The sequence below is a fragment of the Coregonus clupeaformis genome, chromosome 6, assembly GCF_020615455.1.
Source record: "Coregonus clupeaformis isolate EN_2021a chromosome 6, ASM2061545v1, whole genome shotgun sequence".
In the NCBI taxonomy this organism is placed as follows: Eukaryota; Metazoa; Chordata; class Actinopteri; order Salmoniformes; family Salmonidae; genus Coregonus; species Coregonus clupeaformis.
Window position 1 is genome coordinate 48,266,281 of NC_059197.1, and position 25,517 is coordinate 48,291,797.

The 25,517-nt window shown below is 45.6% G+C and overlaps 1 protein-coding gene across 2 annotated transcripts in view; it reads right to left on the reverse strand.

Moving 5' to 3' along the window:
- LOC121567484 (serine/threonine-protein kinase SIK3 homolog) overlaps positions 1–25,517 on the reverse strand; it is a 45,906-nt gene that overhangs the window by 12,651 nt on the left and 7,738 nt on the right. Inside the window, exons 2-16 of one of the 2 annotated variants that reach the window (XM_041877557.2) lie at positions 11,899–12,015; positions 11,602–11,665; positions 11,160–11,321; positions 10,900–11,024; positions 10,310–10,433; positions 10,077–10,195; positions 9,801–9,911; positions 9,528–9,662; positions 5,749–5,826; positions 4,910–5,019; positions 4,629–4,785; positions 4,367–4,516; positions 3,728–3,801; positions 3,096–3,230; positions 1,854–1,995 (exon numbers count right to left, since the gene is read on the reverse strand). In XM_041877557.2, coding sequence (XP_041733491.1) covers positions 1,854–1,995; positions 3,096–3,230; positions 3,728–3,801; positions 4,367–4,516; positions 4,629–4,785; positions 4,910–5,019; positions 5,749–5,826; positions 9,528–9,662; positions 9,801–9,911; positions 10,077–10,195; positions 10,310–10,433; positions 10,900–11,024; positions 11,160–11,321; positions 11,602–11,665; positions 11,899–12,015 — 1,803 coding nt within the window. The remainder of the gene's footprint in view (positions 1–1,853; positions 1,996–3,095; positions 3,231–3,727; positions 3,802–4,366; positions 4,517–4,628; positions 4,786–4,909; positions 5,020–5,748; positions 5,827–9,527; positions 9,663–9,800; positions 9,912–10,076; positions 10,196–10,309; positions 10,434–10,899; positions 11,025–11,159; positions 11,322–11,601; positions 11,666–11,898; positions 12,016–25,517) is intronic. The other variant, XM_041877558.2, reaches the window with a different exon arrangement.

Below are 25,517 nucleotides of genomic sequence, written 5' to 3' on the forward strand. Positions count from 1 at the left end.
ACTGTCAACTGTGGACCTTATATAGACAGGTGTGTGCCTTTCCAAATCATGTCCAATCAATTGAATATACCACAGGTGGACTCCAATCAAGTTGTAAAAACATCAAGGATGATCAATGTAAACAGGATGCACCTGAGCTGAATTTCAAGTCTTATAGCAAAGGGTCTGAATACTTACGTAAATAAGGTGTATAGAACCCGGTGGGTGGGGGTGTATAGAGCCCGGTGGGTGGGGGTGTATAGAGCCCGGTGGGTGGGGGGTGTATAGAACCCGGTGGGTGGGGGTGTATAGAGCCCGGTGGGTGGGGGGTGTAGAACCCGGTGGGTGGGGGGTGTTAGAACCCGGTGGGTGGGGGGTGTATAGAGCCCGGTGGGTGGGGGGGTGTATAGAACCCGGTGGGTGGGGGTGTATAGAGCCCGGTGGGTGGGGGTGTATAGAACCCGGTGGGTGGGGGGTGTATAGAGCCCGGTGGGTGGGGGGTGTATAGAACCCGGTGGGTGGGGGTGTATAGAACCCGGTGGGTGGGGGTGTATAGAACCCGGTGGGTGGGGGTGTATAGAGCCCGGTGGGTGGGGGTGTATAGAACCCGGTGGGTGGGGGTGTGTAGAACCCGGTGGGTGGGGGGTGTATAGAACCCGGTGGGTGGGGGTGTATAGAGCCCGGTGGGTGGGGGGTGTATAGAACCCGGTGGGTGGGGGTGTATAGAACCCGGTGGGTGGGGGTGTATAGAGCCCGGTGGGTGGGGGGTGTATAGAGCCCGGTGGGTGGGGGGTGTATAGAACCCGGTGGGTGGGGGGTGTTAGAACCCGGTGGGTGGGGGTGTATAGAACCCGGTGGGTGGGGGGTGTATAGAACCCGGTGGGTGGGGGGTGTTAGAACCCGGTGGGTGGGGGTGTATAGAACCCGGTGGGTGGGGGTGTATAGAACCCGGTGGGTGGGGGGTGTATAGAGCCCGGTGGGTGGGGGTGTATAGAACCCGGTGGGTGGGGGTGTGTAGAACCCGGTGGGTGGGGGTGTATAGAACCCGGTGGGTGGGGGTGTATAGAGCCCGGTGGGTGGGGGGTGTATAGGACCCGGTGGGTGGGGGGTGTATAGAACCCTGTGGGTGGGGGTGTGTAGAACCCGGTGGGTGGGGGTGAGAGCCCGGTGGGTGGGGGGTGTAGAACCCGGTGGGTGGGGGTGTATAGAACCCGGTGGGTGGGGGTGTATAGAACCCGGTGGGTGGGGGTGTATAGAACCCGGTGGGTGGGGGTGTATAGAACCCGGTGGGTGGGGGTGTATAGAGCCCGGTGGGTGGGGGTGTATAGAACCCGGTGGGTGGGGGTGTATAGAGCCCGGTGGGTGGGGTGTATAGAGCCCGGTGGGTGGGGGGTGTTAGAACCCGGTGGGTGGGGGTGTATAGAACCCGGTGGGTGGGGGTGTATAGAGCCCGGTGGGTGGGGGGTGTATAGAACCCGGTGGGTGGGGGTGTATAGAACCCGGTGGGTGGGGGTGTATAGAACCCGGTGGGTGGGGGGTGTATAGAACCCGGTGGGTGGGGGTGTATAGAACCCGGTGGGTGGGGGTGTATAGAACCCGGTGGGTGGGGGTGTATAGGACCCGGTGGGTGGGGGTGTATAGAACCCTGTGGGTGGGGGGTGTATAGAACCCGGTGGGTGGGGGTGTATAGAACCCGGTGGGTGGGGGTGTATAGAACCCGGTGGGTGGGGGTGTATAGAGCCGGTGGGGGGGTGTATAGAGCCCGGTGGGTGGGGGTGTATAGAACCCGGTGGGTGGGGGTGTATAGAGCCCGGTGGGTGGGGGTGTATAGAGCCCGGTGGGGGTGTATAGAACCAGGTGGGGGTGTACAGTACCTGTTTGAGCTGCCTGATGAGGCTGCTGTTCTCCAGGTGGGTCTTAAAGGCCTGGATGGTGGTGGCTCCATCAGAGAAGCGCCTCACGGGGGAGAAACGCTCCATGGGCAAGTGCAGGGTGTTACAGTCCTTGTAACTAGACCTGGGGAGGCGCGCAGAGCCGCACACACACAGACAGACACACAGATCCAGATGCATAGACCGGAGCATACAGACACAGTCATACACAGACAGAAAAAAACATTTACATGAGCTCCTCTGGTCTCACTGCATCATCATCATAACGTCACTGTAAACAAAGAGCTGAACTTAGAACCGTGACCAGAGGACCACAGCAACACACAGCAGGACTGCATCACTGTGTCATCATACCCAGTCCAAACCAAGACCTGATCGACAGGGTCATTTGGAGAATACCATACCTGGCTGTAACATCTAAGCGTCCTTCAGTTGCAGTCAAAAAACCCAAACGTTAATTTTTTTTTATCCAGAGAATAGCTAGCTAGAGAAATCAGAGAATAGCTAGCTAGAGAAATCAGAGAATAGCTAGCTAGAGAAATCAGAGAATAGCTAGGCTAATTTAAACTGGCTGTAGAATGAACAGTTTGGAATAATGATGATAAAGAGGTTTCTCCTAAACAGAGTTGAACATGTTCAATCAGTATCAGAAGAACAGCGGCCGGCCGTATGTAGAGTAGGAGTAGGAGTGCTGATCTAGGATCAGTTTTGCCGTTTAGATAAGAATGAATGAGATTAGATGGGGACCTGATCCTAGGTCAACACTCCTACTCTGAGATGCTTGATACAGCCCCTGTCCTGGCCAGATGGACCTCATCCAATGAGATTGCAACTTCTCCACAACCCAGACTGTCCAATGGCTGGCCTGCAGCTCAGGAAGAGAACTCAGAGCCCGGCGCAAGGCTCTGATAACTGTTCTGTTACCTAGCCTACCCCTGGATCACTAGATGTCCTCATATTGTATGCTTCAAGCTGGTGACTGTGATAGTGTAACCTGCATGGTACACTGGTGTCCATGTCCCTGCTCCTGTGTGCTGGCTGGGGCCCATGCATGCCCCCCTGGTGTGGACTTTTGGCTCAGTGAAGGGGGTGTATGTGTGTCTGTGCGTCTTAGCGCTTGTGTCCCTATCTCTAGTTACTGTTGCTGTGTGTTGGGGCCCATGCATGCCCCCCCTGGCCTGGGGTGGGGTGTCTGTCTGTCAGCCTCAGAGTGGGGCCCCTCACCGGCAGTGCTGCTCCGGGGCCCACCCCCTCTGCCGGGAGCCCTGGGGCCTCTGCGAGTCTGCCAGCGGCTCGCCGCCATGCGCTGTGCTCATGAGCGCGTGCGTCGTGTGCCGCTTGGAGCGGTTCGCCAAGTACCTGGGCCGCGGGGAGGGAGACAGGAAGCAGCACTGGTCAGCTCTCTGTCCTCATTGGCCCTTGCGTGGGGGAGGGGAAAAAACACCCTCCCCCTTCCATCAGGCAGGATGAATCACACATCAGATAACTCCCACAACCCCCCGTTCCAATTTGAGGATTGGATTGTTTGAGCAAGCTTAGTGTAAGCGAAGCCGTGGCGAGATAATTTGGCGGCATTATTTGAAATGAGAGAGATAGATATTTTAAGAGATTTAGAGAGGTAGATTTGGTAGAAGTTGGAGAGGAGTTGATTGATTGCCTTATGAAAGCCAGTTGTGTGATGAAAGGGGGAGGGGGGAGAGAGAGAAGGCACCGGAACAACAGTGGGCAGGCCCCCCGGTGGCAGAAAGCAGTGCTGCAGCCTACTTGCACCTCGACTCCCCAGTAACCCAGGAACACCAGAGCTTCTACTGTCATGCCCCAAAGCCCCCCTGTCCCTGTCCCCCTCCCAGGCTTACCTCTGCACCGCCTCCTGGTCGGGCTCCCCGTCAGAACCCTCCTCATCCACCGGAGCCACAGCCGGAACGGGGTGCTGCGAGAGGGAGGGAGAGAGAGAACGGGAGGAGAAGGGAGAGAACATGAGCAAAAACAATGTTGGACAGTGACACTCTGAAAACAGGTGGGGGGTGTATAAAACCACTATCACCTCAGTAGACAGAGCAGGTACATAGGCACTGACAGAGCACAAGGCATAGCAGACTGGACTAGACAAAAACTATGCTCTTAACAGACCTTGGTCCAAATACTATTTAGGGTATGTCAATAACTTTAAAAGACATTTGGAAGTACTTTATTTTAGATTTTTTAACACAAGTAGTTAAATACTGGAATGTATTTGGAAATACACTGGGAATGTACTGGCATGTATTTAAAATAATGGATTTGGAAATAAGTATTTTCAAATATTTTCAAATATTTGGCTTTTAATAGGAAATTATTTGAAAATAGTTGATTCCGGCTACATTATTTATGTATATTTACATTATACACAGAAAATAAGTATTTAAATAACAAATACACATGTATTTAAATCCAGTTCTGCTCTTAAACACACACACACACACACACACACACACACACTGGGGGAAGGGACTCACAGGGTTGGCGACCAGAGGGGACTGTCCCCGTGGCCTCTTCAGTAGCTGGGCATGCAGCTGGATGTTGGCCCCGCCGTCTGAGGCCCTGCGGCCCAGGGGTCCCATGCCATTCAGCAGCTGCAGGGTGGGGGGCTGCAGCAGGGACTGCTCCTGGAGGGACATCAGTGTGGCCCACACATATATAAATATACATGGACTATGTAACTATACTCTGTCATACCACACACACAAAAAGAAACACACATGCCTTCCGATCCCTCACCTTGTATTCCAGATGCTGTGTGGGCTGCAGGTGTGGGTTCTGGGTGGGCATCAGTGTGTGCATTTGGCCCATGGTGGGGGGCATAGGGAAGGGGGGCTGGGGGGCCACACGGGGGAACCCAGGGGGCAGCTTCTGCAGCTCCTCCTGCATCTCCATCCTGATAGAGAAGAACAGTCAGTAAGGAGATGCAAGCACACATGTACACGCACACACACACTGATAAAAGACAGACAACCAGCCAGCCAGACGGCAAGACAGGAGAGACAAGGTGTATACAGTACCTGGGGTCTGGGACGCCCACAGTGTGCCGCCTCATGGACAGGTAGCGAGCCATGGCCTCTGGAGACGGCTCCTCTGCGTCATCACTGTCCAGGGCCATGTTTCCGTCCGGCTACACAGCAAAGGACAAACAATATCTGTATGTGTAACAATACATTATTTTCTGCATTTGCGTATGTGGTATGTGTATGCCTGTGTATCTGAGCAATTCAGAGTTGGATATATTTGAAATCACAAGGTTATATTAGTGTAGGATCCCACAAAACAACACAATTGCTGTGCAGCCTAGATAAAAAGGTCCTAAATTCCTACTTAAAAAGGCCCAGTGCAGTTTTATAGATTTCAACACTAGGAGGTTGGAATAATACTGTGAAATTGTGAAAATTATGATAATGTCCTTTTAGTGTAAGAGCTGTTTGAAAAGAATGCCTGAAATTTCTGCGTGTTTAGGTGGGATGGAGTTCTGGCCTGCCTGGTAAATTAGTTAATAGACCAATAAGAAAGAGAGTTCCAAACCTCTCTGCCAATAACAGCTAGTTTTCAGTTTCCCCTTCCCCAATCAGACCACAGTCCTAGCTAAATTCTTGTTTGAGAAATTGCTCTTTGCTAAGAAGCTATTTTTGTTTATTTTTGACCATTTTAATTGAAAACAATCACAGTACGGTACTTAAATGTTACCCAGAAATGATTTGATATTGAGATATAAACAGCTGCCTTGGACCGTAAAGAAGTGTGCTATGAGGCTAAGCTTAAAGCGATCATTGCAAACAGGCCACCATGTCAGTGTCACTACAGCAGCTGCATTGCAGGATTGTGTAATGACGTGGGTGGACTCACTAACCTCAACGATCTGGTTCTCTGGGTTGATCAGCTGGACGTGAGGGACATTCATGCTAACGGGATTACCCTGCTGATCCGTCTGCAGGAAAAAGACATGCGCACACACAAACACACAGAGACAAGCACAAAGACACACACACAGGTAAGATAAGGGGTGGCAGTCTATGTATATTTGTAAACAACAGCTGGTGCACGATATCTAAGGAAGCCTCAAGGTTTAGCTCGCCTGAGGTAGAGTATCTCATGATAAGCTGTAGACCACAGTATCTACCAAGAGAGTTTTCATCTATATTCTTCGTAGCTGTCTATTTACCACCACAAACCGATGCTGGCACTAAGACCGCACTCAATGAACTGTATACGGCCATAAGCAAACAGGAAAACGCTCATCCAGAGGCAGCGCTCCTAGTGGCCGGGGACTTTAATGCAGGGAAAATTACATCCGTTTTACCTCATTTCTACCAGCATGTTAAATGTGCAACCAGAGGGAGAAAAATTAACTCTAGACCACCTTTACTCCACACACAGAGATGCGTACAAAGCTCTCCCTCACCCTCCATTTGGCAAATCTGACCATAATTCTATCCTCCTGATTCCTTCTTACAAGCAAAAACTAAAGCAGGAAGCACCAGTGACTCTGTCAATAAAAAAGTGGTCAGATGAAGCAGATGCTAAGCTACAGGACTGTTTTGCTAGCACAGACTTGAATATGTCCCGGGATTCTTCCGATGGCATTGAGGAGTACATCACATCAGTCACTGGCTTCATCAATAAGTGCATCGATGACGTCGTCCCCACAGTGACTGTACGTACATACCCCAACCAGAAGCAATGGATTACAGGCAACATCCGCACTGAGCTAAAGGGTAGAGCTGCCGCTTTCAACCTGGAAGCTTATAAGAAATCCCGCTATGCCCTCCGACGAACCATCAAACAGGCAAAGCGTCAGTACAGGACTAAGATCGAATCGTACTACACCGGCTCCGACGCTCGTCGGATGTGGCAGGGCTTGCAAACTATAACAGACTACAAAGGGAAGCACAGCCATGAGCTGCCCAGTGACACGAGCCTACCAGACGAGCTAATTTACTTCTACACTCGCTTCGAGGCAAGTAACACTGAAACATGCATGAGAACATCAGCTGTTCCGGACGACTGTGTGATCACGCTCTCCGTAGCCGATGTGAGTAAGACCTTTAAACAGTTCAACATTCTCAAGGCCGCAGGGCCAGACGGATTACCAGGACGTGTACTCCGAGCATGCGCTGACCAACTGGCAAGTGTCTTCACTGACATTTTCAACCTCTCCCTGTCTGAGTCTGTAATACCAACATGTTTCAAGCAGACCACCATAGTCCATGTGCCCAAGAACACTAAGGTAACCTGCCTAAATGACTACCGACCCGTATGGCTCACATCAACACCATTATCCCAGAAACCCTACACCCACTCCAATTTGCATACCACCCCAACAGATCCACAGATGATGCAATATCTATTGCGCTCTACACTGCCCTTTCACACCTGGACAAAAGGAACACCTATGTGAGAATGCTATTCATTGACTACAGCTCAGCGTTCAACACCATAGTGCCCTCAAAGCTCATCACTAAGCTAAGGACCCTGAGACTAAACACCTCCCTCTGCAACTGGATCCTGGACTTCCTGACGGGCCGCCCCCAGGTGGTAAGGGTAGGTAACAACACATCTGCCACGCTGATCCTCAACACGGGGGCCCTTCAGGGGTGCGTGCTCAGTCCCCTCCTGTACTCCCTGTTCACTCATAACTGCATGGTCAGGCACGATTCCAACACCATCATTAAGTTTGCTGATGACACAACAGTGGTAGGCCTGATCACCGACAACAACGAGACAGCCTATAGGGAGGAGGTCAAAGACCTGGCCGTGTGGTGCCAGGACAACAACCTCTCCCTCAATGTGATCAAGACAAAGGTGATGATTGTGGACTACAGGAAAAAGAAGAGGACCGAGCACGCCCCCATTCTCATCGACAGGGCTGTAGTGGAGCATGTTGAGAGCTTCAAGTACCTTGGTGTCCACATCACCAACAAACTAACATGGCCCAAGCACACCAAGACAGTCGTGAAGAGTGCACGACAAAACCTATTCCCCCTAAGGAGACTGAATAGATTTGGCATTGGTCCTCAGATCCTCAAAAGTTTCTACAGCTGCACCATCGAGAGCATCCTGACTGGTTGCATCACTGACTGGTATGGCAACTGCTCGGCCTCCGACCGCAAGGCACGACAGAGGGTAGTGCGTACGGCCCAGTACATCACTGGGGCCAAGCATCCTGCCATCCTCTACCTCTATACCAGGCGGTGAAAGGCCCTAAAAATTGTCAAAGACTCCAGCCACCCTAGTCATAGACTGTTCTCTCTGCTATCGCAGACTATTTGCATTTTTGGTATTCTTTCTTAAAACTGCATTGTTGGTTAATGGCTTGTAAGTAAGCATTACACTGTAAGGTCTACACCTGTTGTGTTTGGTGCATGTAACAAATACAATTTCATTTGATTTGAGGTAAGGTCACTCAATGATTGCCCTGATTGGCTAGCAATCTGCTCTGGCCTGTTGATAGGGTCACTCAGTTCACCTCAACGTAACGGATAGAAATGAGTATTGTCACTCACAGCCATCCTTTTTTCAAACTTGCCTTTTTACTATAATGTGTCATTTAATAATATGCAATTTAGCAGACACTTTTATCCAAAGCCACTTACAGTACCTTCAGAAAGTATTCACATCCCTTTACTTTTTCCAAATTTTGTTGTGTTACAGCCTGAATTTAAACTGGATTAAATAGATATTTCTTGTCACTGGCAATACCCTATAATGTCAAAGTGGAATAATGTTTTTTGACATTTTTACAAATGAATTAAAAATGAAAAGATGAAATGCATTGAGTCAATAAGTATTCAACCCCTTTGTTTACGGCAAGCCTAAATAAGTACAGGAGTAAAAATGTGCTTAACAAGTCACATTATAAGTTACATGGACTCACTCTGTGTGCATTAACATGATTTTTGAATGATTACCTCATCTCTGTACTGAGGTCACAGATTCAACCACAAAGACCAGGATGGTTTTCCAATGCTTCGCAAAGAAGGGCACCTATTGGCCAGATTAAATGGCCAGAGTTTTTTGGTGCACATATCTTCCACCCTGTCGTAGTATCTGCAATCCTACTCTTCACCTCAGATGGCACGGTTTTAGTTAAATACGCAACGTTGTTGTTTAGTAACGTTGTTGGTAGTAGAGTAGCTATGCCGCTTGTCCCGCTCCCTGGTTGGCATTTGATTAAACCGCAGTATTTTTAACAAGCCTTCTACTCTGTTTCTTCGTTGTCAAAGACAACCATCAAATTTAGCTAAAACATCGCTCTTTCCTTTGAATGGCTCTAATGTTAGTGATGGGTCCTTGGCTGCAACGAGATGTTCCAATTCCTCTCTTGTAGGCTTCATCATTCACTGACATAAGTAGGCATCAGAGGTAATGTAGTGACTGGCAGTGGCTACTGGAGCAAGCCGCGAGAGTGAACCGACCGAAGGGGGATGGGAGTAATTTACAAATATACATTTTATTTATTTATTAAGTAAACTATATTAGGCCAGTTTGCTCCACACATTACATAATTCTAACCCCCAAAAAGAAACCTAATTTTATAACTAAACTGTGATATGGTATCTGTTTCGTATCTTCTTAGTAACCAATCAATCAGATTCCTTAGAATCTGTAGATCCTAGGGGCAAAAGATACCTGTACAGCGTTGAGAGGGTAGCCAATGGGGCGGGGTGTGGGCGGGGCCACACGCAGGGTCTTGTGTTTCTTCAGGCGGTCAGAGAGCAGGCTGTAGATGGCGCTGTAGTGATCGTACGCATCAGTGTGCAGAGACTGGAGAGAACGGGGCGAAATAGGGGTGAAACGAGAGAGCCGGTCAGCCAAGACAACCGTAAGCCAATGGCATTTCATATGCACAACAGCGTTTGTCTACTGCAACAATCTTGTGTCTAGTGTGTGTGTTGGTCCCACCTGGAGTGTGCGCTCGCGGTCCAGTCCCATCTCAGACATGGCCATCAGCACCTGCTCGTTGATGAGCTCTGTCTCCCGCTCAGACTTCACCTGCTCACATTCCACTATCAACTGAGAGAGAAAGAGAGACAGAGAAAGTGAGAGAATGAGTGAGAGAGAGACAGGGAGAGAAAATCCATTAAAACGTTGGGTCCATTCTTCATTGAGTCCATTGAAATCAAAGTCTTGCGAGACCATCCAAAAGCAGCTTGATGGACCCAGAGTTTGGGAACTCACCCTCTCAAACTCTGGGTCGGGGTCTCCCTGCTTCATCCACTTGTTCTTACAGATCTGCTCCATGGAGAGGCGTCTGCTAGGCTCCAGCACCAGCATGTGTCGGATCAGGTACTCACAGTCTGTCAGACAGAACGCAACGTCAGAAGCGACACACTTCACAGCAGCCAGTCAGAACCCATAGAAGACACCATTGTTTCAACTTGCAAGGTATTAGTGCTGGCATCGGGTCTCACCTGTGGACATGAAGAAGGGGATGCGGAACTTCCCGCTCAGCACCCGGGCTCTTAGGTTCTGGAGGGTGCTGCCGTCAAACGGCAAGGCACCGCACACCAGAACATACAGCACCACGCCCAAACTCTAGAGAGAGAGAGAGAGAGAGAGAGAGAGAGAGAGAGAGAGAGAGAGAGAGAGAGAGAGAGAGAGAGAGAGAGAGAGAGAGAGAGAGAGAGAGAGAGAGAGAGAGAGAGAGAGAGAGAGAGAGAGAGAGAGAGAGAGAGAGATGGAGGGAGGGAGAGCGAAAGAAAGAGGGGAAAAGGAGGATGAGGAGAAGTAATCCCTCATAGGTGAGATTCTCCACCCTTTTCCAAAAGTGGGCATTTGCACACTCCCTGTCATGGATTTGAAAGCACTGGATTGAGGTGTAAGTATTGGCTGGAGGGAATGTCCACCGTAGTTAAATCAATGCCAGGAAGAGTGCAAGATAAATGCACACATTGGGAAAAGGGTGGAGACTTGGGACGTAGCCATGGTCTAGTGTAGGCTATGAGGAGTAGCTGTGGTTGTTTCTTATAGGAACTAGGATTACTAAGACTAGGACACTGACCCAGATGTCCACTTTGGGTCCATCGTACTCCTTCCCTTCGAAGAGCTCTGGGGCAGCATACGGAGGACTCCCACACCAGGTCTTTAGCAGCTGGCCTCGGGAGAACAGGTTACTGAAGCCAAAGTCTACCATGGACAGAGGAGGAGGAGAGAAATTCAGAAAAAGAGAGGGTGAAAAAAAGAGATAAGTGAGGGAAAATCAGCCTTGTCATTCCGTGATCTATCCCAACACACTTCTAGAAATCAAGTGAAAACCTATACCTGCAATCTTGATGTTGAGGTTGTGGTCCAGGAGCAGGTTTTCGGCCTTCAGGTCTCGGTGGACGATGTTGCGGCAGTGGCAGAAGTGGACGGCCGCCACGATCTGCTTGAACTTCCGCCGCGCGTCCTTCTCCGCCATCCTGCCGTGGGCCACCAGGTGGTCTGAACACAGACAGGCGGGAGGTCAATGTTCAAATTCAGTTCATTTGACTTTTACAGGGGTTTTGCTTTGCATTTCCTCGAGCTCCACCACGTCACATCCCAAATCAACATTGAAACATTGACGACGTCAAACCCAGGATCACAGACAAACAGTCACTAGTCAGAGCCATTGACATAGGTAGCAAAAACATACAATTGGGTGCAAGTGGAGAGGTCAAATGTGACTATGTGAGCATACAAAAAGACAACGGTTCACTACAAAAGACAGACAGAACCTTACCAAAAATCTCCCCGCCACTGGCATACTCTGTTACTAGGTAGATCATCCTCTCGGTCTCCATCACCTGATGACAGACAGACATTTGCATTGACAATATAACCGCTGCAGTCAACATTACTAAACACACGGCATCAGCAGTGTGGATCCGGTTTAGGGTGAAGTTGCCCGTAGACACTGATCTTGGGTCAGATTTGCATTATCCATACAAACGGTTAAGGTTATGGTTGGGGAGGTGGGGGAGATGATCCTAGAGCTGTACTTAGGGCAAACTCCACCCCGGAGTTGTGATCTACTGACCTGGTAGAGACGAATGATGTGGGGGTGCCTCAGCATCTTCATGATCTGCACCTCCCTGAAGATCTTCTTCAGGTTCTCATCATCCAGCTGGGTCTTGTCCACTATTTTGATGGCCACCTGATCAGAGACAGGAAGACAATGGGGGGGCCAGTATGAAAAATGTATGCACTCACTAACTGTAACTCGCTCTGGATAAGAGCGTCTGCTAAATGACTAAAATGTAAAAATGAGAGTTAGTACAAGATATCTATTGAACCATTTCAAGCTAACCAAAACCATTTGAGCGAAATGATTCATCAATGAGTGACCATACTTGACTCAACAACAGGAGGTCAAAGGTCAGAGCACTGATCAGGGACAGAGTGGCACTCTATTCCCTACTTACTCCACCAATTTTGTTTAGGGCTCAAAGGGCTCAGGTCAAAGGTAGTGCGCTGTATAGGTAATAGGGTTCCATTTGGAACTCAGCCTGAGTGTTCATATCAGACAATCAGTTACTTCCTTTGGCTTAGATAAAGAACCTCAAAAACACCAATACTGAGAAATAGAAAGCCAAGATTCCCACCTATCTCATCTCACACCATCCGCAAAAACCAGGGAATTAGCCTAATAGGTTCTAGGAATTAGCCTAATATGTTCATCATATATTAAATAATACATGGGTTTTATAAATAGCCTTGTCAAAGACCCAACGACAGCGCACTCCTACAACTAAGCTGACCCCCCAGCTAACCTGACATTGACAGAGACAATGCTTCAGGTATCAGTGACCTTAGGGGAGGGGATAATTTAGCTACATAACGCCACTAAAATAACAAGACAGTGTATATAATCCAGGGGTGTCCAATGCAATTCCTTGAGGGCTACAGTGCCTTCAGAAAATATTCACACCCCATAACTTTTTCCACATTTTGTTGTGTTACAGCCTGAATTTAAATTGAATTAAATACCCCATAATGTCAAAGTGGAATTATGTTTTTCTAAATTAATTAAAAATGAAAAACTGAAATGTCTTGAGTCAATAAGTATTCAACCCCTTTGTTCTGGAAAGCCTGAATAAATTCAGGAGTAATACTGTCTTTAACAATGTACATAATAAGTTGCATGGACTCACTCTGTGTGCAATAATAGTATTTAACATGATTTTTGAATGACTACCTCATCTCTGTACCCCACACATACAATTATCTGTAAGGTCCCTCAGTAGAACAGTGCATTTTAAACACAGATTGAACCACAAAGACCAGGGAGGTTTTCCATTGCCTCGCAAAGAAGGGCACCTATTGGTAGAATATTCCTTTGAGCATGGTGAAGTTATTAATTACACTTTCGATGGTGTATCAATCCACCCAGTCACTACAAAGATACAGGCGTCCTTCCCAACTAAGTTGACGGAGAGAAAACCACTCAGGGATTTCACCATGAGGTCAATGGTGACTTTAAAACAGTTAGAGAAAACTGAGGATGGATCAACAACATTGTAGTTACTCCACAACACTAACCTAATTGACAGAGTGAAAAGAAAGATGCCTGTACATAATAAAAGATATTCCAAAACATGCATCCTGTTTGCAATAAGGCACAAAAAATTACACCACTGAAGACATTCTTCAAAAAAGGGCAAATAAAACTCATAGAATAAAAAGGAAAGTTTGACATCTTCCTGAGTCTGACGGTGGTTTTAATAATAATAATAATAATAATAATAATAATAATATGCCATTTAGCAGACGCGTTTATCCAAAGCGACTTACAGTCATGTTTAACCTTCCAGACATGGAATTGTATCAACTTGCCACCCAGGGCTTTTACTTGCGACATATAGTTCAATGCATTAAAGAGGAACAATGGGTAGATATTGAAGATGTGTACGTGTCTATTTTCTAAGGATAAAGCTAAGAACATTAACAACTTCATAGTTAAGAACATCATAACAATATGGAAGAAAATTAAACGTATTCTACAACAACCAATATCACTCCCTAAACACACAACCCTATGGAACAATATTTGGATAGCTTTTCAGAATTCACAGATAAATGTGTCTACATGGAAAACTAAAGGTATAGAAACCATAAATTACTTGGTGATAGGAAATACATGCATTTGCACGACATAATTTAAAAGCAATTTTGGACTGACCAATGTAGATATTTTCAAATATATGCAACTTAAAAGTTTAAAATAAATGTATTGATATTGAAATCTAATCTTGAGGGAACTCTACTTGAGTCAGAAAAGGATATTCATATGATAGGTAAGATATAGAGTTGAAGTCGGAAGTTTACATACACTTAGGTTGGAGTCATTAAAACTTGTTTTTCAACCACTCCACACATTTCTTGTTAACAAACTATAGTTTTGGCAAGTCGGTTAGGACATCTACTTTGTGCATGACACAAGTAATTTTTCCAACAATTGTTTACAGACAGATTATTTCACTTATAATTCACTGTACCACAATTCCAGTGGGTCAGAAGTTTACATACACTAAATTGACTGTGCCTTTAAGCAACTTGGAAAATTCCAGAAAATGATGTCATGGCTTTAGAAGCTTCTGATAGGCTAATTGACATAATTTGAGTCAATTGGAGGTGTACCTGTGGATGTATTTCAAGGCCTACCTTTAAACTCAGTGCCTCTTTGCTTGACATCATGGGAAAATCTAAAGAAATCAGCCAAGACCTCAGAAAAAAAATTGTAGACCTCCACAAGTCTGGTTCATCCTTGGGAGCAATTTCCAAACGCCTGAAGGTACCACGTTCATCTGTACAAACAATAGTACGCAAGTACAGTGGGGAGAACAAGTATTTGATACACTGCCGATTTTGCAGGTTTTCCTACTTACAAAGCATGTAGAGGTCTGTAATTTTTTATCATAGGTACACTTCAACTGTGAGAGACGGAATCTAAAACAAAAATCCAGAAAATCACATTGTATGATTTTTAAGTAATTAATTTGCATTTTATTGCATGACATAAGTATTTGATCACCTACCAACCAGTAAGAATTCCGGCTCTCACAGACCTGTTAGTTTTTCTTTAAGAAGACCTCCTGTTCTCCACTCATTACCTGTATTAACTGCACCTGTTTGAACTCGTTACCTGTATAAAAGACACCTGTCCACACACTCAATCAAACAGACTCCAACCTCTCCACAATGGCCAAGACCAGAGAGCTGTGTAAGGACATCAGGGATACAATTGTAGACCTGCACAAGGCTGGGATGGGCTCCAGGACAATAGGCAAGCAGCTTGGTGAGAAGGCAACAACTGTTGGTGCAATTATTAGAAAATGGAAGAAGTTCAAGATGACGGTCAATCACCCTCGGTCTGGGGCTCCATGCAAGATCTCACCTCGTGGGGCATTAATGATCATGAGGAAGGTGAGGGATCAGCCCAGAACTACACGGCAGGACCTGGTCAATGACCTGAAGAGAGCTGGGACCACAGTCTCAAAGAAAACCATTAGTAACACACTACGCCGTCATGGATTAAAATCCTGCAGCGCATGCAAGGTCCACCTGCTCAAACCAGCGCATATCCAGGCCCGTCTGAAGTTTGCCAATGACCATCTGGATGATCCAGAGGAGGAATGGGAGAAGGTCATGTGGTCTGATGAGACAAAAATATAGCTTTTTGGTCTAAACTCCACTCGCCGTGTTTGGAGGAAGAAGAAGGATGAATACAACCCCAAGAACACTATCCCAACCGTGAAGCATGGAGGTGGAAACATAATTCTTGGGGATGCTTTTCTGCAAAGGGGACAGGATGACTGCACCGTAATGAGGGGAGGATGGATGGGGCCATGTATCGCGAGATCTTGGCCAACAACCTCCTTCCCTCAGTAAGAGCATTGAAGATGGGTCGTGGCTGGGTCTTCCAGCATGACAACGACCCGAAACACACAGCCAGGGCAACTAAGGAGTGCCTCCGTAAGAAGCATCTCAAGGTCCTGGAGTGGCCTAGCCAGTCTCCAGACCTGAACCCAATAGAAAATCTTTGGAGGGAGCTGAAAGTCCGTATTGCCCAGCGACAGCCCCGAAACCTGAAGGATCTGGAGAAGGTCTGTATGGAGGAGTGGGCCAAAATCCCTGCTGCAGTGTGTGCAAACCTGGTCAAGACCTACAGGAAACGTATGATCTCTGTAATTGCAAACAAAGGTTTCTGTACCAAATATGAAGTTCTGCTTTTCTGATGTATAAATACTTATGTCATGCAATAGAATGCAAATGAATTACTTACAAATCATACAATGTGATTTTCTGGATTTTTGTTTTAGATTCCGTCTCTCACAGTTGAAGTGTACCTATGATAAAAAAATTACAGACCTCTACATGCTTTGTAAGTAGGAAAACCTGCAAAATCGGCAGTGTATCAAATACTTGTTCTCCCCACTGTATAAACACCATGGGACCACACAGCCGTCATACCGCTCAGGAAGGAGACGCGTTCTGTCTCCTAGAGATGAACGTACTTTGGTGTGAAAAGTGCAAATCAATCCCAGAACAACAGCAAAGGACCTTGTGAAGATGCTGGAGGAAACAGGTACAAAAGTATCTATATCCACAGTAAAACGAGTCCTATATCGACATAACCTGAAAGGCCGCTCAACAAGGAAGAAGCCACTGCTCCAAAACCGCCATAAAAAAGCCAGACTACGGTTTTCAACTGCACATGGGGACAAAGATCGTACCTTTTTGAGAAATGTCCTCTGGTCAGAAAAAATTTTTTTGAACTGTTTGGCCATAATGATCATCGTTATGTTTGGAGGAAAAAGGCGGTTCCTTGCACTCCGAAGAACACCATCCCAACCGTGAAGCACAGGTTGTGGGGGTGCTTTGCTGCAGGAGGGACTGGTGCACTTCATAAAATAGATGGCATCATGAGGAAGGAAAATGATGTGGATATATTGAAGCAAAATCTCAAGACATCAGTCAGGAAGTAAAAGCTTGGTCGCAAATGGGTCTTCCAAATGGACAATGACCCCAAGCATACTTCCAAAGTTGTGGCAAAATGGCTTAAGGACAATAAAGTAAAGGTATTGGAGTGGCCATCACAAAGCCCTGACCTCAATCCTATAGAAAATTTGTGGGCAGAACTGAAAAAGCGTGTGCGAGCAAAGGAGGCCTACAAACCTGACTCAGTTACACCAGCTCTGTCAGGAGGAATGGGCCAAAATTCACCCAACTTATTGTGGGAAGCTTGTGGAAGGCTACCCGAAACGTTTGACCCAAGTTAAACAATTTAAAGGCAATGCTACCAAATACTAATCGAGTGTCTGTAAACTTCTGACCCACTGGGAATGTAATGAAAGAAATAAAAGCTGAAATAAATCACTCTGTACTATTATTCTGACATTTCACATTCTTAAAATAAAGTGGTGATCCTAACTGACCTAAGACAGGGAATTTTTACTAGGATTAAATGTCAGGAATTGTGAAAAACTGAGTTTAAATGTATTTGGCTAAACTGTATGTAAACTTCCGACTTCAACTGTACAAAAGCTTGCAGAGCCTATCCAACTGACAATCTCTTAGAAAAAAATATAAAACTACTGGAACCAAGACTTAAAAATAACTGATATTGGCACAAGATGGAGGGAATGTTAGAACCTAACTAACAACATACAGTTAACAGAAATGCACGCTGAATTCAGTATAAGCTAATGTATAGAATTTATTACACGAGACAAAATCCACAAATTCTACAGCACAACGGCAGTCATGTATTAAGTGTATAACTAACAATGACTCAATAATCCATGCATTCTAGGAATGCTATAAAGTCCAAGATATGGCTGGAGTTCGAAAGTTGCCTGTGTATTACAGTGTAAATGTACTTTTAATCCATCTGTCTGCATATTTCAAGACATGGCATATGAGGGTGCAGTTAGATACCCTTTGGGTTGGGCGATACTTTCTCATCAATAATCTTGAAAAAACGTATACTTAAATGGAAATCAACCAATTCTCCATCATTAACACAATGGAAAGGTGAAATGCTTTATCTAAATGTTGAAAGTGCGTGGGCGACAGAGAGAAACAAAATGGTGCAGTTCGAGGCCATGCGGCAGAGTGATACTGGCGCTGGAGATGGTGGTGTGATCAGGTGGTTCTGGGCAGGGGTGATGTTTTGGATGTTTGTGTGCGTCTGTATGTTGTCGTGTGAATGTTTTGTATTGTTTAAAAAATCATTAATAAAATCTTACCAAAACAAAAGTAATATTGCAAAAAATGTGGCAAAACAATTTACTTTTTGTCCTGAATAGAAAATGTGATTGCTGCCAAAGGTGATTCTAACATGTGTTGACTCAGGGGTGTGAATACTAATGTAAATTAGATATATCTGTATTTCATTTTCAATACATTTGAAAACAAGTTTTCACTTTGTCATTATAGGGTATTGTGTGTAGATGGGCAAGATTATTATTTTGTTATCCATTTTGAATTCAGGCTGTAACACAACAAAATGTGGAATAAGTCAAGGAGTATGAATACTTTCTGAAGGCACTGTATGTGTTTGCTTGTTTTTGTTATTTCCTTTTGTGTCTAATTAAGACCTACACAACCAGGTGAGGGGTTCCTAACTAATCAATTACCTTTTTTGATCAATCAAATACAAGGGAGGTGTGAAAACTCGCAAACACACAACCCTCCAGGAATTGAGTTTGACACCATGCTGATCTAATCAATTCTGACTGTGCTTACTTTTACCAATAACTGTGACGTGTCAGCCCGACATCAGGTTTTAGGCTAATGAATAAATTAGTCTAACAGTGTAATGCGGTGATCTGTTGAGAATGAGATGAAAACCTGCTCTCTCACGCGCCTAAACATCCTCGTGAGCTGGCTTCACATTCTGGGAATACTTGTTATTCTGAAGCTACTTCCCCCTCTCTGTTCTTGGCCGAGATAATAGAATGGGGCCATCTGCGAGCAAGCTCCGGGCCCATTTCCGGCTAGCGGACAGGAAAAGGAAGAGTCGGGCACATGGTATTCTAGCAACCCCCCCCCCCGAAATCAAAACTGGATGAGAGAGCTATGCTGGCCTATAAAAGCTGGTGCCAGCAGCATGTTTGATAGAACATCATTTGGCAAGCCTGACAAGCTGAGCACAAATAGAGGAGTTTGGACACACTATCCTAATGACTAGCACAACTCATTTCCTCACACACTCAATTCAATAGCCAGTTGTAGTTGGAACTATTGGCTGGTTCTTAATGCACAGTTATAGTTACAGTAATCTACTTGGAGGGGTGACGTGTCTGGCTTGCATTACTTTGGAATTTTCCATTGAACGATACGGATACAGAGAGTCAGTTAAGCTGAAGTGTCACATAGCCCCTGTGATCACAAGACTGTTGACCTAACCATAGCACCGCGCCACTGCTGATACTTAGCAACCAGAACAGACAAGTGGCCTACACAATGAATAGGAGAGATAGACAGGCCTATGACACAAGCAGACCAGTAAACTGGGATTATTTGGGGCCAGGCACTCTAAACAACACGACTGTGCTGCTGACAATTACATCAATGGAATGCAGACAAAATGACTTTAAGTTTCATATAAATATGACAACTTTGTCATCATGAAATTCCTTTTATGTTTTATATAACAGCGCAATTTGTAAGTCGCTCTGGATAAGAGCGTCTGCTAAATGATGTAAATGTATTACTGTGGATAGCTCAGAGTCGAATATGAAAAACAAAAACGCAATCTGGAGATCGAAGATGGGGAAAAAATGATACATAAAAGTTATAATAAAATAATATAATAATATAATATGCCATTTAGCAGACGCTTTTATCCAAAGCGACTTTCAGTCATGCGTGCATAAATTTTTTGTATGGGTGGTCCCGGGGATCGAACCCACTACCTTGGCGTTACAAGCGCCGTGCTCTACCAGCTGAGCTACAGAGGACCACAAGGTTGTTATCAGAAACTAAATGAAACAGATTGGTGATGGTGTCATGTGTGGATTAAGCCTAACCTATAATAATAACAACATGTGGGCTACCAGTAAGTAGGCTAACAGCAATGTTCCCCCTAAACTATGACCGTGGCATGCGCAGTAGCCCCGACACTATCAGCCCACAGAGAGAAGCATGACATTGAACTTCACTCAACTTTCTAGAGCAGTGGTCACCAACCGGTCGATCTCTAAGGCATTCTTAGTCGATCGCTGAACATTTCTGTAAAAAACCCAACGATAAAGCCTTGTGTTCTTTTTTTCTTCGTCTCAGGCTGTTACCAGTAGGTGCATCCGATTCAGCTACCCTGCTCGCCGGGTAGGCGAACTGTTGCCAGTTTGAACCATTTCAAGTGTCTGAAGGTACAAACTGCATTCCCGGCGGGCCCAGAGAGCAAATCAAGTGCACTATATGCCTACCGCTGGCCAAACGGATGGCTCAGATGACCGTGTCTGCAGTAACGTAGCAGGCATAAAAGAAAGCTACAGCAAAGTTGATACTGTGAGATTTCAAAATGTTTAAAACCATGACTATACAGACTGTCAATTACTTCAGCAAAGAGCTACTGTTTTTATGAGTGAGTTCATGTTTAAGTTCTTACTCAGCACTGTCAACACTTTGTATTCAACACTTTTATAAGCCATAAAATGCGCGCTGTGTCCACTCAGCGCTACAAGCACTGCAGCATTAATGAATGAGTAGGAAAGTGTATCTATAGGCTTGCGTTGTTGTTATTATTAGCGGCTTGGGTCTTTTTTAATATCGAGGAATATTTAACTTTCTCTGTTCACAGGAGTAACAACATGAACTTGTGCATGAGGCAGAAATAATGCGGTGCGACTCGAGTTTCGCCATCAGCTGGAGGAACGAGAGAGCAGAGGGATGTTGAGAGGCGGACCGTCAGTCTGCTGCTCTCTCCCTCCGCTGAGACTGACCATCAGATGCAGGCACCGTCAGCCCAGTAAAATAAAAAGCTAATTATTTAAATGTATGCTCACTCAGCTGTGCCTCACAAGCAATACAACAACTGATCGATTACCGGTGTGATCATATAGCCTACCTCATTTTGTTATTTTTATGTCCCGAACAACAATGCATTGGCAGGGCAATTCAAGCAAAGCCAATATGCGGTGGTAATGTCCTGGGCCTATAGCTTACTGCACAAACCTCATTGCTACAGTACTGTTTTTAATTGGTTAATGTTGCATAGGCTTACGTTTTTCATGTAAAAAAAAAATCTGAGCGGTAGATCTCGGCTTGCATTTTGACTCAAAGTGATCTTAACTCAGAAAAAGGTTGGTGACCACTGTTCTAGAGTTTTCCCTGTTAACAATATCAACGTTTCCCATTAATGTGGCAATTGTGATCGAATCAACGCAATATTAGCCACTTTCAATGCAACATACCGAAACAAAACAAACTACAGTGCATTCGGAAAGTATTCAGACCCCTTGACTTTTTCCACATTTTGATACATTACAGCTTTATTCTAAAATTGATTAAATGAATAAAAATCATAAATCTACACACAATACTCCATAATGACAAAGCGAAAACAGATTTTTGCAAATAAAGAAATACCTTATAAGTAATCAGACCCTTTGATATGAGATTTGAAATTGAGCTCAGGTGCATCCTTTCCATTGGCCTTTAAGAATCTATCATTCTTAAATGGAAGAAGTTTGGAACCACCAAGACACTTCCTAGAGCTGGCCGCCCAGACAAACTGAGCAATCGGGGGAGAAGCGCCTTGGTCAGGGAGGTGACCAAGAACCCGATGGTCACTCTGACAGAGTTAATCTGTGGAGATGGGAGAACCTTCCAGAAGGACAACCATCTCTGCAGCACCCCACCAATCAGGCCTTTATGGTAGAGTGGCCAGACGGAAGCCACTCCTCAGTAAAAGGCACTCAGACCATGAGAAACAAGATTCTCTTATTCTCTTGTGAAACCAAGATTTAACTCTTTGGCCTGAATGCCAAGCGTCATGTCTGGTGGAAACCTGGCACCATCCCTACGGTGAAGCATGGTGGTGGCAGCATCATGCTGTGGGGATGTTTTTCAGCGGCAGAGACTGGGAGACTAGTCAGGATCGAGGGAAAGATGAATGGAGTAAAGTACAGAGAGATCCTTGATGAAAACCTGCTCCAGAGCACTCAGGATCTCAGACTGGGGTGAAGGTTCACCTTCGAGCAGGACAACAACCCTAAGCACATAGCCAAGACAACGCAGGAGTGTCTTCGGGACAAGTCTCTGAATATCCTTGAGTGGCCCAGGCAGAGCCCGGACTTGAAACCGATCGAATATCACTGGAAAGACCTGAAAATAGCTGTGCAGCGACGCTCCCCATCCAACCTGACAGAGCTTGAAAGGATCTGCAGAGAAGAAAGGGAGAAGCTCCCCAAATACAGGTGTGCCAAGCTTGTAGCGCCATACCCAAGAAGACTCAAGGCTGTAATCGCTGCCAAAGGTGCTTCAACAAAGTACTGAGTAAAGGGTCTGAATACTTATGTAAATGTGAAATGTCAGTGTTATATTTTTTAAAATAAATTTGCAAAACAAATTAAAAACCTGTTTTTGCTTTGTCATTATGGCGTATTGTGCGAAGATTGAGGGAAAAAAACGATTTAATCCATTTTAGAATAAGGCTGTAATGTAACAAAATGTGGAAAAAGTTAAGGGGTCTGAATACTTTTCGAATGCACTGTATGTAAAATATTGTTGTAAGCAGAACACATCGGAGCAATTATTTTGCATTGACACGGACTACTCAGCCCGTACTCTACACAGACCGGTGAGGCATAAACAATCAGAGCTGCAGTAGGCCTATATGCAAATAGACCATTGTCATATATGGATATGTGCCATTCACTTTGAACTGGACTGTGTTTACAGCATGAGCAGTCGTGAGTAGATGTACTTGTTTTGAGATCAAAGCGAGAGCTGCATGTAGCCACGTGTGCGCATTTTGTTCATATTAAGGTGAATGCACCAATTTGTAAGTTGCTCTGGATAAGAGCGTCTGCTAAATGACGTAAATGTAAAATATCCTTTGCTAGTTAGTGAGTTATTAGCCCAGTTATAGATCATTTGTAGTCAGCAATAGGGGAGTGATTGCTTCCTACAAGAGCACAAAACGTGTACATTTCTAGACATCTTTGAAAAGCAAGTCAGGTAAAGAGCTTTTTTTTTGTCTTAAAGGGGGTGTTGTATTTTGAGACCGGCTTGAATAAGCTAAGTAGCCAATAGGCAGAGGGTAGCATAATTTGTCTGATTCTCTTTAATTATGGTATGGGAATAATAATGCCTTTTATTTTGTAAAGTGGTTTCTTGCATCAAACAACACAACAACATTTTCAGTCACCTCCTTGTCTGAAGGACAAGTGGATAAAAAAGTTATGTCAAGCCCTGCATGTTTTCCCCCCCAAAAGTCTCATGGAATGTACGCCTACATTGAACACCACACATTGGCTGCTACTGTAGGCTGAATGATAGAACAGCAATTTCCATGTTAAAATGTTATGGAATGCATTTTCTCCATTGTTTTTGATGGTAGGCCTATGTTATGATCAAATAGCCACAGTAGCCTACATGGCCACTGTTAAAACAGTAACTTAAAGCGGGTACAGCCTCAGTGTTAACAGTAAACGCGCCATAAAGATACCATCTCAGCCGTCTGCAATGAGGATAGTCAAAGTTCTTTCATCTTTACTGCAACAGTCAGTCAGTCAGTCAGTCAGGCCGCATTGCTCAGGAGCTATGCTAACAGACCAGCGCTGTGTCGTCATCTGAGAGGAGACTAGACTCCCCCTCCCCCCCTACACACACACACACACACACACAAACATATAGACACACACAGAGACACTCAAACACACACTCACACAGACAAACATAGCCTATACACATACACACACACAGAAACACACTGTGCATCTAAACATATGACAGTCCGTATGAGTCAGCATGAGTGGGGTTGTGGACAGGGTTGGTTTGGGTGCACTGAGTGCTACCAAGCGTTCTAGTATGGGGAAGAAGAAAAAATAAAATAAAAAAAATAAAAATAAAATATATATATATATATATATATATATATATATATATATATATATATATATATATATATACACATACACTGCTCAAAAAAATAAAGGGAACACTAAAATAACACATCCTAGATCTGAATGAATGAAATAATCTTATTAAATACTTTTTCTTTACATAGTTGAATGTGCTGACAACAAAATCACACAAAAATTATCAATGGAAATCAAATGTATCAACCCATGGAGGTCTGGATTTGGAGTCACCCTCAAAATTAAAGTGGAAAACCACACTACAGGCTGATCCAACTTTGATGTAATGTCCTTAAAACAAGTCAAAATGAGGCTCAGTAGTGTGTGTGGCCTCCACGTGCCTGTATGACCTCCCTACAACGCCTGGGCATGCTCCTGATGAGGTGGCGGATGGTCTCCTGAGGGATCTCCTCCCAGACCTGGACTAAAGCATCCGCCAACTCCTGGACAATCTGTGGTGCAACGTGGCGTTGGTGGATGGAGCGAGACATGATGTCCCAGATGTGCTCAATTGGATTCAGGTCTGGGGAACGGGCGGGCCAGTCCATAGCATCAATGCCTTCCTCTTGCAGGAACTGCTGACACACTCCAGCCACATGAGGTCTAGCATTGTCTTGCATTAGGAGGAACCCAGGGCCAACCGCACCAGCATATGGTCTCACAAGGGGTCTGAGGATCTCATCTCTGTACCTAATGGCAGTCAGGCTACCTCTGGCGAGCACATGGAGGGCTGTGCGGCCCCCCAAATAAATGCCACCCCACACCATGACTGACCCACCGCCAAATCGGTCATGCTGGAGGATGTTGCAGGCAGCAGAACGTTCTCCACGGCGTCTCCAGACTCTGTCACGTCTGTCACATGTGCTCAGTGTGAACCTGCTTTCATCTGTGAAGAGCACAGGGCGCCAGTGGCGAATTTGCCAATCTTGGTGTTCTCTGGCAAATGCCAAACGTTCTGCACGGTGTTGGGCTGTAAGCACAACCCCCACCTGTGGACGTTGGGCCCTCATACCACCCTCATGGATTCTGTTTCTGACTGTTTGAGCAGACACATGCACATTTGTGGCCTGCTGGAGGTCATTTTGCAGGGCTCTGGCAGTGCTCCTCCTGCTCCTCCTTGCACAAAGGTGGAGGTAGCAGTCCTGCTGCTGGGTTGTTGCCCTCCTATGGCCTCCTCCACGTCTCCTGATGTACTGGCCTGTCTCCTGGTAGTGCCTCCATGCTCTGGACACTACGCTGACAGACACAGCAAACCTTATTGCCACAGCTCGCATTGATGTGCCATCCTGGATGAGCTGCACTACCTGAGCCACTTGTGTGGGTTGTAGACTCCGTCTCATGCTACCACTAGAGTGAAAGCACCGCCAGCATTCAAAAGTGACCAAAACATCAGCCAGGAAGCATAGGAACTGAGAAGTGGTCTGTGGTCACCACCTGCAAAACCAGTCCTTTATTGGGGGTGTCTTGCTAATTGCCTATAATTTCCACATGTTATCTATTCCATTTGCACAACAGCATGTGGAATTTATTGTCAATCAGTGTTGCTTCCTAAGTGGACAGTTTGATT